Source organism: Papio anubis, chromosome 19 (genome assembly GCF_008728515.1).
Source record: "Papio anubis isolate 15944 chromosome 19, Panubis1.0, whole genome shotgun sequence".
Classification (NCBI taxonomy): domain Eukaryota; kingdom Metazoa; phylum Chordata; class Mammalia; order Primates; family Cercopithecidae; genus Papio; species Papio anubis.
Window position 1 is genome coordinate 41250054 of NC_044994.1, and position 14532 is coordinate 41264585.

Genomic DNA, 14532 nt, shown 5'->3' on the forward strand with positions numbered 1-14532 from the left:
GTTCCTGTGGGACCCTATGGCACTCAGGAATCTGCTCTGGGGATAGAGAACTGACAGAGAAATGCAAGATGCTTAGGGTGAGATAGGGAAGAGACCCCTGAATAGGAGCAAGGGGAAAGGTTATAAGCAAGTCAATATTAAGAAGCTGTGAAAAACCTCTTGAAATTTCAGTTAGTATAATTTTTTATATTTTTCTTTATGCAACTAAAAACCACAAAAGTGTTATAAAAAGTGGATATAAAATAAAGGCTTTAAAATCATTTAGTGTGAAACTGGTAATCACTTTTAATTCCTATGACTTATCAAGTGTCTTGAGTATATGAAAAGTTTGGTTAATGTCAATAACATATTATTCCATACTTTCTTATTTACATTAAAAGGTAAGTTATCTTCTGGTTAATTCCTCTTGAAAAGTACTATCTAGTTGTCAAACATTAAATACGGTAAAATTCTTAATCCTCAAATGACATAGATAATTCACTAAAGTGAAGAAAAGAGGGGATTTGAGAGTCCAACATAATGAAACCTGAGGTGGTAGTGGTGTGAGAACACGCACAGATCTGGATGGATTCCGACCCATCACCATGACATTCAAATTGCTCCACAGTAAGCGAAATGCGAGCCAGGAACATGCCCTGTCGTGGATACAGACAGCGAGAGCTTTGAGCTGCGGCTTCTAAGTCGGCTCCCAGAGGACATACTAACTTTATTTATTTCCTTCCAAACCCTAAAGGAGAAATAAGCGACTCAGAATTTCAGAGCCTGTTCTTTAGGTCTCTGTTTAAGAAGGAGGGTCCGGAAAAAATAATTACCTGGTATTGCCTTTCCCAGACTTCACAGAATACCAGTAAGAAGAGAATGTTTAGAATGATATTAATACTATTTACTCTGAACAGCCAAGTTGTTTAACTATATAGACAGATTTATCCAAAGAGTATGTATTCCCACATAGGATATTACACAAATATTTTAGAAGGCTATGTCAAATAATATTTGATTGAAAAATATTTTATTTGGTTGGAAGTCAATTACTCTTCCATGGGCTTCCAGATCTTACTGTTTACTTGCCCAAAATTGGAAGAATACTACTTCTACACATTTGGCTTCCATTCTACAAAGAAAGGGAAACTTCTAAAACTTTAGGCTCATTGTCTTCAGCTGACATTAGCTGGTGGATTTCTCATGAGTAAGGGGCACTGTGATCCTCTTAACAACCCAGAAGGTAGTAGTAAATAATTTTGAGTTTCTAAGTGTTTAATTTATATATTTTAAGAAACAACAAATCAATCAGTATATATTATTCCACATTTTCACAGAGAGCTTATTAAGACAGCATTTCCAATTTGAAACCAACTCTTTTACATCAATATCATGTATAAAACTATTATTACATACCCGACAATTATTTTATCAGTATATATTAGTAAACTACTCCAAAGACTGTAATGTGCTGTCATGTAGCATAATGTAAACATTATTCAACACAGCTTGAATTTTCAATCAACTTTAGATACTGTGGTATTCTGTGAATTAAACTCTAGAGGTTTTAAGTGATTCATTTTATCATAAACACTCAATCCAAAAAGATGATTAAAATAATTGAGATAAGGCTTGATTGTAAGGATAAACAGCCTTTTTTTTCTAGTAACATCTGTGGTAATAATATGCTATCATTTAAACCAACTAGGATGACTCACCATCTGTGGGTAAATGTAATTTTAGTAAATGTAATCTTTTCTAGTACTGGTGATAGTTCTTTTTTTTTTTTTAAGCTGAATCATCCTTCCTCTATCCTTTTGCAACCATGAAGTGAGATGGCAAGCTGAGGTCAGGAGTACAACTTCTTGCTATGTTCCAGAACCAATTAACTGGCCCACTTAAGAAATTTACCCATGACCTTGGCCTCAATAGGATCTTGCTCTAAATCAGAGTCAACTTGCCTGGGACCCATCATAGATCAATTATTTTCTCTATTTAGCCATAATTCTGAAAAACGAAAAGAGTTTCATTTTTGTTTATATGTCACTGTCTCAAATATAAATGACATTTTATTTTTGAACATAGTATAATAAATGAACAAATATTAACATACAAGTACTTAGCCAGCACATTGTAATTCATTTTGCTTTAAGGTAAGTATTACAGTAAACTACAAGATCAACCTTCCCCAGACTCCATTGCAGTGTCCTTTTTTGGCGGCCTTGATATTTCTACTTTGTTCCTGACTGAGCTTAGACACCAAGATCCATCACTTCCTGGGACTAGCCACTCTAATCCTCATGGATTTTTTTGTACTGGTTCACATGGTATAGTCTACATAAATTTGAAATAGTTCAAAAAAAAATCCCACAAAAATACCCCCAAACCAACCAACAAACCAAGGTCTTACTTTATGTGAAAATGGAAATAATATGAATTCTCTATATTTAAAAAATTATCTGGAATAGGAACACATCCAAGCTGGAGGACCCAGTGAACTGTAACCTGTTTTTATGCTCTTACCACATGGTGGTGCCACTTTGGCTGATAAACAGAACACTTGCCATCTTTGCTCAGTACCGTGTGAATCTCACTGTTGTTTATGTACAGTGGAACTTCTGTAAGTGATTATGATGACTAATGTGCTGTTATTTTACAAACTCTGTTGTTATAATTGAAAATATTTTTATATCCTACAACAATATCTCTCAAGCATTCATTAAGCAGTGGTTCTAGTGATAGTGCTGAACAACACAGCCCCCAAAAACAGTAACACTGGAACAGACGTGAGTTGTGATAAAACACTATGAAGGCCAAATATCCACTATGACCTCCTGTGTTGGTAATTTATGTGAAAGCACTCTAAAAAATTAGAGCTAATGAAGAAAAAATTAAAAAGAACAGTAAAGTAAAAGTAAGCTGCAATGCTGTACATTCATGCATTCCCCAAAGGATCTCTTTTACATCTTTTCTTATGGGATAATTAGTCTTGAAGTATGAGTTTTATATTGTGAGACTGCTTCAGGAATACATCTATCACACAGATGTAAATGCCTTCTTCAAATACAGCATTTCCCCCACCATCTCCACGAAGTGCATCTCTTTCCACTACTACATCCCAGGCACACAGTAAACAGTGCAGCAATCATGAATGTGGGCTGTGGAGCTAGATTTCCTGGGTTTCAATCTCCAGGCTCCATCATTTTCCAGTTGTATGGCCTTGGCTAAGTTTCTTAACTTCACTGTACATCAGTTTCCTCACCTGAAAAATTAGGATGATACCACTACCCACCTTGAAGGGCTGTGGTAGGGACTGAATGAGTTTGATATAATACATTTAGAACCTGTGTGGCACCTGAGTTAATATTATGTAAATATTAGCTACTGTTGTGATCATCTTCATCATCACCTTCCCAACAACTCGTGATGATACTTTTAAGGCCGAATTTGTTTCACTGGGTTAAAGAAATAAGGTGTCCTTTTATTAACAGTATATGAATTATAGTGCATGCCATGGTTGCTTGTAGGATATGCAGTGGTATGAAAGTATTAATGCTTCTTTTGCTATCTTCTTTTGAAAAGCTGTCAGAAACCTTTGTCACAGTTCTGAGGAGCCCTTCTAGTCTATGTACTGGGTAAGCAGCATGATTCTGGATAGGGCCTGCTCAGACACTAACATTTACATCAAGGGACATGGCAGTGTCAAGTGGACATTTCTTTAGCCATCTTACCTTCAGTCTGTCTTTGGGCAGCGCAATGACGCCTTGCTTAATGATTTCCAGGACCCGTTCCACTGACAGCTCAGCTCCAGCTTGCAGCAACCTTGAGCTAAAGAAGGTGATCACCTGTAATGTAAAGTGTTATTTTTTTAAACAAGATGTATGAAGTGTATTTTTAGTAGTTGCCTTCCTCACATGGTAAACTATCATGATTCCATTCCTACAGTGACCTGGCTTTTAATTCACTAGCCCTCCTAAACACAGTTTGTTCTCTGTTGGGTTTGATAGCCGAATCAGAATTGCGCAACCCCTCAATATCCAGGGCTGATTATTCATTCTGTGAATTAAGTAGCCTCCTGAATTCTACTCTTTCTTGTGCTGCCCAACCTTGCATTTACATTTCATTTATAGAGCAGCATCCAACAGAAAGTGGGGAGAGAAAGCTAAACCCTAAAGCCTATCACTTTTGAAGCTTAATAGTAGCTCTCTCTCTCTCATAAGGGCTTAACAGGAAAGAATTTGAAACTAATGGCTAAAATGATGTTTTGGGGATTATCTATGAATTTAGCCACATTTCCCTTATCGTGATCACCAGGGATAACGAATAGCAACCTATAATTACTTTTGCTTCATGTTATAGCACAGCCCAAAGTATGTAGCAAGATATTAAAACAGTAGCATTCTGGAAATACACTGTTCCTAAATATTTGTCACTAAAAAATGAAAACAAAATGTCATTTTTCAGCAAATTATTTTTAAAACCACAACGTTCATAAATCAAGAAGACTGCAGATCCCTTTTAAATTCAAGAAAATAACATTTAGGTGTTTATAGTCAGACATGCAAAAATATAAAAAATTATTGTGTTTTTGTAAAGTTGAGCATTACCTTTTATATCTTCTATTTCATAGGTATAATATATTAAGTTACAAACAATCCTTCACAAACATTTTTATGCATTTTCTTTCAGAATTACTCTCCTAAATGCTAATTATTTAAGAGTACAATAACTTTTCTCTTAACAATGCTAGTGGAAAGTACACTATATTACATAAATGCCACCAAATGCATTTGTTCTGGAAGGTAAAGAGACTTAGCTGGCGCCACGGCCATTAACAAGCATGTGCCACAATTCTGTGGCAATGAGTGAGAACAAAGGCAGCTCATGGCTGGTGACACTGCTTGTGATTCCAGATAAACCATTTCTTTATCTCAAGCAGTTTGCTGGCACCACCAGCTCCTTGGCAAGTTGCTTATTTTGCCCACAAGTTGCTTTTCTGGTATGTGCCTATGGGCCTTGTTCTTTCCCATGTCGGATTTCAAGTTCTTTTTGAGTTTCTGGGATTAATATTTTGTTCACAGAGTTTAGACACAGCAGGTCCAAAAATTGATTTTTATAATACAGTGAATAAGTCTTTGAAGAAAGACACAACACAGATAGCAAAACATATTGTAATAGATTAAAATCCTATTTTAAAAATATGCAACAACAAATACACAAAATAAATGCTTTCCTTTTGTGTAAATATCTTCACAGGTTGTAAACACGAGCATAGTTTTTCTGAGAAAAGAACTGGTTAACCATATAAAATGCCAATTTTGTTGGTAAAAAAAAAATGGCTTAATGTTCGAAATTTCATATGGGTCAACCTAACACCTATGCATAGTATTATCTTCTTTGACCAAAAAATATTTAAAGAGTAGGAGCATATCTGTTAAAAACACATTCTAAAAAATAAAAAAAAAATGATAATTAAAAAGTAGATAGATGTTACAGATGCTTGAGGCTTACTGAATTTTTTTTCTTTCTAACACGTGCTGAAAGCTATTTCACTACTGGATTTTCGTTTTGTTTATAGCAGTAGATAATATAGACAAGGAGTAGTTCTCAAGCATGGCTGATCATCAGAAGTAGCTGAGAAGCCTTGTGAAATTCTGATCCCAGGGCCTGGTCAGGGACCTTCTATTACACATCAGACTCTCCAGGTGATTTTGATGATCAGCCAAAATCTAGACCACAGGTTTCCAAACTTTTCAAGTTATATACATCTACAAGTAAAAAAATGAGGATGTGCTTGCAATATATGTTCTAGTTTTTTATAAATCGTGCAATATTCTATAGCAGTAATGTTTTACATATTACAAAATGTTCAAAAAATACATTTAAAAGAATGAGATAAAGATAAAACGAATTAGATTTTAAAAACCCGATGATACAAAACACGGTTTTTGTACTCACTAAAATGTCATTGAAAATAATCTGGGTAATTACAGATTACTAATCACAGTGGTTTCACATGACCATCAGCAAGCACAGTATTCACCCGTGGTAAGATCCATCATTTATTACCGTGAATATAAATCCATAGTGCCAACAGTCTTCCTGATAACTTTTATGGATCCATTTGCTGTGAGAGTAGACTGATTCATCACTGTTTTTCCCTTGTAATGTGGCACTTGTTCCAGGAGCAGGGGTATGTCAGCTCTGCCATTATCTTTTGTCATATGTGCTTACATTTTTCTATCACCTTCAGTGTGTGGGGAAACATGCTGTTTCATGAGGGTTTAACTAAATCCAGATACTGTAACCAGGAACACACATACTACACTAAGCTTTACGTGAATGAACAGGTAAGTGCATGTATGCCAAGCCCTACGAGTTGAGGAACTTCTATCTTCTCCCTCGGGATATCTGGAGTACTGAAGCTGACACAGCCCTGGCAGGTTGTAAAGGCCAATACTATTAGTAAAACTAAATCTCTTTATTTTTAGATGAATAAATAAAAGCGCTATTTTCTTTCCATGCTTCTATGGACGAACTGTTAGTGCAATATCTGGGGGCATGTGCAGCCATCCGCTTTGATAATCACTAATCAAGATAACAAAATGCACATAATCAAAGCTAAATGTAACTAACAGTATTCACATACTACTCAAAGACTTGACAAACCAACAAAAGGGAGTGTACTTATGTGTCACACCACCAAGAACAAAGTAATGCAATGACAGTTTTGCTTTGTTGACTCTGCGGCCTACACTGGCTTTCCTCTAAGCCACAAGGAATTTCCATTTCCACTGGGAGAGCTGCAGAGTAGGCATGAGGCTGGGTTTCTAACTAAATTCCTTTTTCAAACTGGTTCTCATTTGTATGTTTTAAAGCTGACATTCTCATGTTTTTGCATTCAAACTCACACGATTTTAGAAAATGATAAAACTACCACTTGCAGAAGGAAAGTATAATTTATGTATCAAAACCGAAGGAAACAAATCTATCCTGAATGTTTATCATGGACTGTGTGCTGTACACATACTATTGATTTAATTCTCATGACAATCTCACGAGGCTGATAAAAATCTCTGTGCTACAGAACCGTAAAAAGGATCAGAGAGACAAGAAACTAGACTGGGGTGACCCAGGCAAGTGGGAGGAGCAGGGCTCTAGCTCAGGTATTTCTTCTTACTTTATCATGTCTCTGGCAATTCCTACGTAGCAAAATGGAGCACTAACTTAGTTTTTCAAATAGGCGATATCTGAGTGAAAGGTGTAAGTTGTTTAGCCAAACCTTTCAGATGTCGTTTGATTGCAACATCACCAAAGAATGTGAGACAATTCATTCAAAGATATGAGCTTCTATTTCCTACTCCCAGGTTATAATTTTGCACATAATAGTACTTTTAGTGATGATGACTACAACAGATGTGTGGCTTTTATCAATTTGTATAGCAACCATTAAAACTGTTAAAATAGATGAACTTTTATTCCTCTGAAAATCTCTGCATGAGACACAGCCAATAACAGAAAAATTTAAGTAAAACCTTTAGTGAAAGTGGGGATGAATGCTTTGTCAGTGTAATTCAAAGACAACCTTTCAAAGGAAGGTACTTTTCCACAGTGCATGTTTTACAACCCTCCTCTACCTACCATATTTGGCTGTAACTCATGACATCCAGGTATAGCACATTACCTTCCATTATGCTATTATCTTTGAACAGTGATTGCCCAATGTCATATACTGATAAATCAGTTGTATACTTTGAGTAATGTCAAATCAAATTTAACCACCTGTCATGAAACAAGTGAATGATTATTATTAATAGATCACAGATTAATAGAAACAAGAAGCTTTTCTGGAGTAGAGGAGGGTGAAAAGGAGCTAGTATGTACTCATCAGGCAAACATGCTTGCTTGCTAAAAATGGCCACTCTCCTAAGAGGTAGAAGTAGACAGCTAAATTTTATTTTATTTTTATTTTTTAAGACAATGATAAACATGTGAAATACATATATTTCATTGACTTGTTTGAGTTTCTCCTCAAATTACTGTATTTTAATCAATACATATATTGACAACCCATTCAGCAGAGGAGCTCTCCCAAGGATTTACCAGGGAAATAAACAGATGATACCATTTTCTCGCTTGAAGAAAGACGCAATATAATTTGGGAGATAAGACAGATCAAATCTGTGTAATTAGAATAGACATGATGGTAAAGTGGACAATGAACTACTCAAAGTCAGAAGGCTTAGATTTGATTCCTGCCTCTGATACTAACAATGTGACTTGTAAAACACTCGACATCTAGATGTAGCATGATGCAGTGGTTTAGAGAACTTACCTGGTGTGGGACTGCTTGGGTTTAAATCCCACCTCTCCTTATAATATCTTCAAAGTGACAAAGTTGCAGCATCTACTGCATAGGAACCAATAATGATAACGTGGCAACTTTGTCATTTTGTAAACGAGGGTACTGACACACACCTAATAACAGAAAGAGCTAACGTTTTGTGAGCACTTACCATGCACTTTGCGCTGTGCAGACATTAACTTATTTAAGGCTGCGAATTTCTCTCTGAGCTTTTGCTGGGTCCCACAAATTTTGATATGTTACATTTTCATTTTTGCTCACTTTAAATTTGTTCTATTTCCCTTGTCTACTTTTTGACACATGGGTGTAATGTTCACTTTCCAAGTATTTGGAGATTTTCCAGATATCTTTCTTATGGATTTCTATTAAATAGTTTAATTTCACTGTGGTCAAAGAACAGGTGATCTCATGTCATTTAAATTTGCTGAGGTTTGTTTTACGGCCCCATACGTGGTCTCTCTTAGTGAATGGTTCACGTGCACTGATGTTGTTGGGTGGTATGTTTTATAAATGTCAACTAATCAAGTTGGTGGTTAGTATTGTTTGGGTCTTCTATATAATCACAAATTTCTGTTTATTTGTTGTATCAATTACTGAGAAAGAAGTGTTGACTTCTCCAATTATGGGTTTGTTTGTGTCTTCTTGCAATTCTGTTTTTATTTCTTGCATTTTGAAGCTCTGTTGTACACACATTTATGGTTGTTATGTCTCCTTGGTGAATTGACTTCTTTCTCATTACATGGAGTCCCTCTTTACCCTTGGTAATGCTCCCGGTGTTGAAGTCTACTTTGTCTGCTATTAATATAGTCATCCTACCCTTTTATTTTTGATTAATGCTTACATAGTAAAACTTCTTTTATCCTTTTGCTTTTAACCTATCTATTCCTTTATGTTTAAGGTGGGTTTCTGATAGACAGCACATAGTTAAGTCCTGCTGTTTATCCAATCTGAAAATTTCTGTCTTTTAATTAAGGCATCAGGATTATTTGCATTTGATTTAATTATTTGCATGAATGGATTTAAATCTATATTTCTTTTTTTGCTGTTGTTCCACTATTATTTATTCTGTTTTTCCTGACTGCCTTATTCTGCTTTTCCTGTCTGTAGTTCATGGATCCTGGAAGAAGAGATATTTCTGGGTCAGAGATGAAGGGAAGTTTGTTAGTCACAGCAACAGCAGTGATCACAGCATCTGCATTACCACACTGGCTCCCCAAGCCCCAGTTTGCTCAGGGTGATGTGACAAGGGTCAGACGATACCTGCACATGCAGTAAATTATATTAAAGGACAGAACCCTGAGCTTAGGGAACCCGAATCTCTTAGAGTGGTCAGTAACCATGCCTATCTTTTACTCCAGAAGGAGATACAAACATCTTTGAAAAGATAATCCAGAGCAAAGGACAGTCAGCGCCTTTGCTCACAAGATGAAATCTCTGGAAAATTATCTCCCAACACACATATGTGCCAACTTCCAATTCTTCCCTCTCATCCTTTGTGCTACTGCTGACACATATCTTACTTTTACATGTCATAAACCCCACAATACATTGTTAATATTTTTATTTTAGACAAAATGGGTTGGCAACCTATAGCCTGTGGGCCAAATCTGGCCTGTTGTCTGTTTTTGTAAATAAAGTTTTATTGGAACATAGCCATACCCACTTGTTTACACATAGTCTGTGGCTGCCATTGAATTACAATGGCTGAGTAGAATAGTTGTGACAGGGACTATGTGACCTGTGAAGACTAAAATATTTACAATCTGATCACTTACAGAAAAAGTTTGAGGACCTCTTCTTCAGACAGTCAATTATTTTATACAGTGAATCAACATAAGAAAAAACTTTTTATGTTTACCTTTATTTTTGCTATTTTTGGAACTCTTAATTTCTTTTTGTAGATCCAAGTTTCTGTCAGATACGACAGCTCTTCTGTTTCAATAACTTCCATTAACTTGCCTATAGTACACACTAGCAGTAAGTTCTCTCAGTTTTGTTTGAAATGTCATTATTTTGTATTCAGTTTTTAAAGACATTTGTTGGGGTAAGATTTGTTTTTAATTTTAGCATTATAAAGATGTCACTTCATTATCTGACTTGCCTAGGTTCTGTCAAGAAAACTGCTGTTACGATCTTTGTTTCTCTGTATATAATGTTTATTTTTTTTCTCTGGCTGAATTAAAGACTGTATTTTTTATCTTTGATTTTCAGATGTGTAAATATTATGTCTTAAAAAAATGGATTTATCCTGATTGGGGTTCTCTGGGCTTCTTGGATCTGTGGTTTCATGTCAGTATTTTTGGAACATTCTCAGCTATTATCTCTTTAAATATTTCTTCTGAGCTGTTGTTTCTCTCTTCTCCGTCTGAGACTCCAATTATATGTATATTGAATCATTTGATATCATCCTATAGCTCTTGGATGCTATGTTCTCATTTTTCACATGTTTTTCTCACTGTGTTTATTTGGATAATTTCTACTGACCTGTCTTCAAGATCACATATTTTTTTTTCACAAGCCCACTAATGAGCCTGTCACAGCAATTCTTCGTCTGTCATATGTTTTTTACTTCTAGCATTCCCATTTTATTTTTTCTTACAGTTCCCATCTCTCTCTGGAACTGCTTTTTTTTTTTTTTTGAGACGGAGTCTCGCTCTGTCGCCCAGGCTGGAGTGCAGTGGCCGGATCTCAGCTCACTGCAAGCTCCGCCTCCCGGGCTTATGCCATTCTCCTGCCTCAGCCTCCCGAGTAGCTGGGACTACAGGCGCCCGCCACCTCGCCCGGCTAGTTTTTTGTATTTTTTAGTGGAGACGGGGTTTCACCATGTTAGCCCATGTTAGGATGGTCTCGATCTCCTGACCTCGTGATCCGCCCGTCTCGGCCTCCCAAAGTGCTGGGATTACAGGCTTGAGCCACTGCGCCCGGCCCTGGAACTGTTTATATATGTTGTCACCTTTTCCCCTGGGACAAAGGTTGGTATGTGTCTTCTATAAAGAACCAGGTAGTAAATATTTTAAGTTTTGTGGGTCCCAATATAGTCTCTGTAACATATCCTTCTTTTTTTTTTTTTTAAACAATCCTTTAAAAACATAAAAAACATACTTATTTCACAGGCTGTACAAAGACAAGCTGTGGGCTGCATTTGCCCTATGGGTCCTACTTAGTTGACCTTCATACCAGATCTTTGAAACTGATAAATCATAATTACAGTCCCAGTCTGACAGTTCCAACATCTGAGTCATCACTGAGTCTGGGTCTGTTGTCTGTTGACAACATCATTTTTTTTCTTGCCTTTTTATGTCTCATAATGCTTGGCTGAATGTTAGACATCGTGTGTAGAACTGTAGAGACTGACAGAAATACTATTTATGATAAATTCGGGCACATCTCTTCTTAGGTCAGGCTTGGAGGTTGAGCTGATTCACTCAGAAGGTAAGCTGAATTTGAGTTTGGCTGTTGCTGTGGCTACCTTCAGTGCACCACATCCTCTAATGACGCCTTCTGCTTTGCTGGGATTTGAAGTGCCACAGGTTTTTCAATGTTCATGCTCCACTTTCTGCTTTCAGTGAGCTCTGCATGCCTGGGTCCCAGAGTAGGGTCTGTATCCATGCCCTTGATCTTTCCCAGCAGTAGATGCTGCTGCTTGTTACTCAGTACTTGCTAGGCTGGTGGCAGAAGGTAGGGGATTCTCTACCTGCTGTCCTAAGACCTCAGTCTTAAATGGGGCTCTCTATGCCTGGGCCTAGGGCATAAGGCTTTCTTAGCTTTCTCTCCCCTTTCCTCTGATGGCAGCCAAACTTTGCCCTGTATCTGTGATGAGTTGCTGGTAGGATACCTCTAATGGTACTCTTGTAGAATCCTGGGGCTAGGACAGTTTCCTGCCCTTTACCCAGAAGTAGAGAGTTTTTTATCTTTTACGTGCAATAAAGGGTCTCTACCTATGCCCTGAGGGCAAAAATGTTTAGTGCCTGCCTCTGCACCCCACCCCTCCACCCACCAGCAATCTAAGGCTTTTGCACCATATGAAAGAAAGGTCTGGCAGGGGAATGATGCTACGCATTTTTCTATAGGTATATTACCTTGGGAGGCTCTCTCTGGCTTCCTGCCATGCCCCCAGTCTCAGTGGAAAACAGCCTGTGAGTGCAAATTCCTCTGGTGCTTGGGTCTCCTGGGTGTTCTGTAATGTCATGCTAGTCCACACTCAACCTTTAGCAAGTTATTAAAATTGCATCTGATTTCTTTTTACCCACTTGTATGGTAGCCGCCTAGTCCTATGCTCTTCCACAGGTGATCCAGTCCTGGTGTCTCACCTTAACTTGAGGGGTGGGCGGGCCGATGATCCCTCCTTGGGATCTAGGCTACTTGGTTGCCCTGTGACCTCGGCTCATTTATAGGTTCAAGAAAAGTTATGATTTTGTAGTTTACCTCTTTTTCTCTTTGTTAGGGTAGAACTCTTCCTAGCTTTCTATATCCTAGGCAGAAGTCCACTCTAGGGAATTTATTTTTTAGTAGTAAATTTACTGAGGTACAATTTCATACAATAAAATAAACCTACTCATTTTAATGGTACAGTTCAACCAGTTTTGACAAATATGCATACCCTGTAACGACCTGCCCCTCATTATCACAGAATGTTCACTTCACCTTCCCGGTCAGTTCCCCATCACTCCGTCCCACCCACTGTTCTCTGTGCCTAGAGTGCTGCTCTGTCCCCAGATAGCTGCATAGCTCACTCTCTACCTGCTTCGAGTTTTGGCTCAAACGTACCTTCTGAGAGGCTTCCCTGATCACATTCTTTAAATCTGCAATCTCCTACCCCTATTCTAATGAGCTCTCATTATTCTCCTTTCTTCTTCTTCTTTTTTTTTTTTTTCCTTAAGCAACTGGGTAGATACTGATGTCATATATTGGGATAAGAAAGACTGTAGAAGAAAATATTTTATATTGTATTGGTTTTTGCAGAAAATCAAGAATTATGATTTAACCTTGTTCAACAATTGTGGGACCGTCAAGTCAGTAGCCTAATGTGTTAGTTTAGACCCTGATAAGGATGGTCAGGTCTGGAAATACACAAGATCTAATGTGAATTCTACACTGTTCAGAGATAAAAATATTTCTTGCCTTTACCATACTATACAATGGTTACCGTTCATTGCATCTGTCCTCTACTTATATTCAGCCATTTCTTAGGTAACTAGACAATTTATTTTATGTTCTCTCTTGTTTGGTGTCATATTCTACCTTGTCTTGCTGCTTAATTCAGCCTGATCATATCACCTAATGTTTTAGATGGGACAGATAGGTACCCGTGTGTAATAAAAATATGGGCACTTGAAAACCATATATCTAACTCCTTCTGCCGAAGTTAAAAGTGCTCCAAGGTTAGCCACTTCCGTCTTCTGAGATACTGGGTGCTGCTAAATGTCTTAACCAAAAATAATCAACTCTCAACTCCCTGCCTGCTAAAAATAACAGTAGATTCGTCTCCTCCACCAACTTTTTTTCTTCTACGGTCTTCCACAGTTAACTTTTGAAGGTTAACTCTATGAAAGAAGAAAGTAGCAAAAGCTTGTTTAAGCCAAAATTTCAGGGGTCTTTGGGGGATAGAAGGGGAAGGTAAAGTACTGAAAGAGGCAGAAATAGAGATGTTATTTATATCTTTATCACAGCAATCTTTTCAAAATATGTAAAAAGAGTTTAAAATGTTTTTTAAATGAATTTCCAGTGTGCCCAGCACTATTTTGGATGATAGTATTCAACAAAAAGTTGTTGGAAAACCTGCTCATTTGGAACCTACCTTAGGTTTATCCAAGTTAATGTGGAAAACACGGGATTTAACAGAATGAAAACTTGGATTCAGGGCCTGGTTGACTGACTTGCTAGCTAAGTGGTCTCAAGCCCTTCTCTCCCTTCCTCCTAGGGACGGCGAAAGGGCCAATGAGATAGAGCCCCCTGCAACGATATGTGATAATTATTCAAGACAATGACCCTTAGGCATCGGAGAAACCTCTCAGCATCTTGGTTTTCTTATCTGTAAAGTGGGATAATAAGCCTAGCTCACATAGATCAAGGATGGTAAAAGAGGTCATATACATGAGGCACTCAAGCCTCATTCCCATCATCTGGAAGGTGTACTTAAAACTGTTTAGGCATTTGTTTATGTGGTTTTAAGAACTGCATAACAGCAT

At 37.4% G+C, this 14532-nt stretch overlaps 1 protein-coding gene across 1 annotated transcript in view; it reads right to left on the minus strand.

The window, feature by feature from the left end:
• LOC116271478 (dymeclin-like) overlaps positions 1-14532 on the minus strand; it is a 99015-nt gene that overhangs the window by 55412 nt on the left and 29071 nt on the right. The window contains exon 4 of the mRNA XM_031658827.1: positions 3711-3824. Within this exon, the coding sequence (XP_031514687.1) occupies positions 3711-3824 (114 nt within the window). The remainder of the gene's footprint in view (positions 1-3710; positions 3825-14532) is intronic.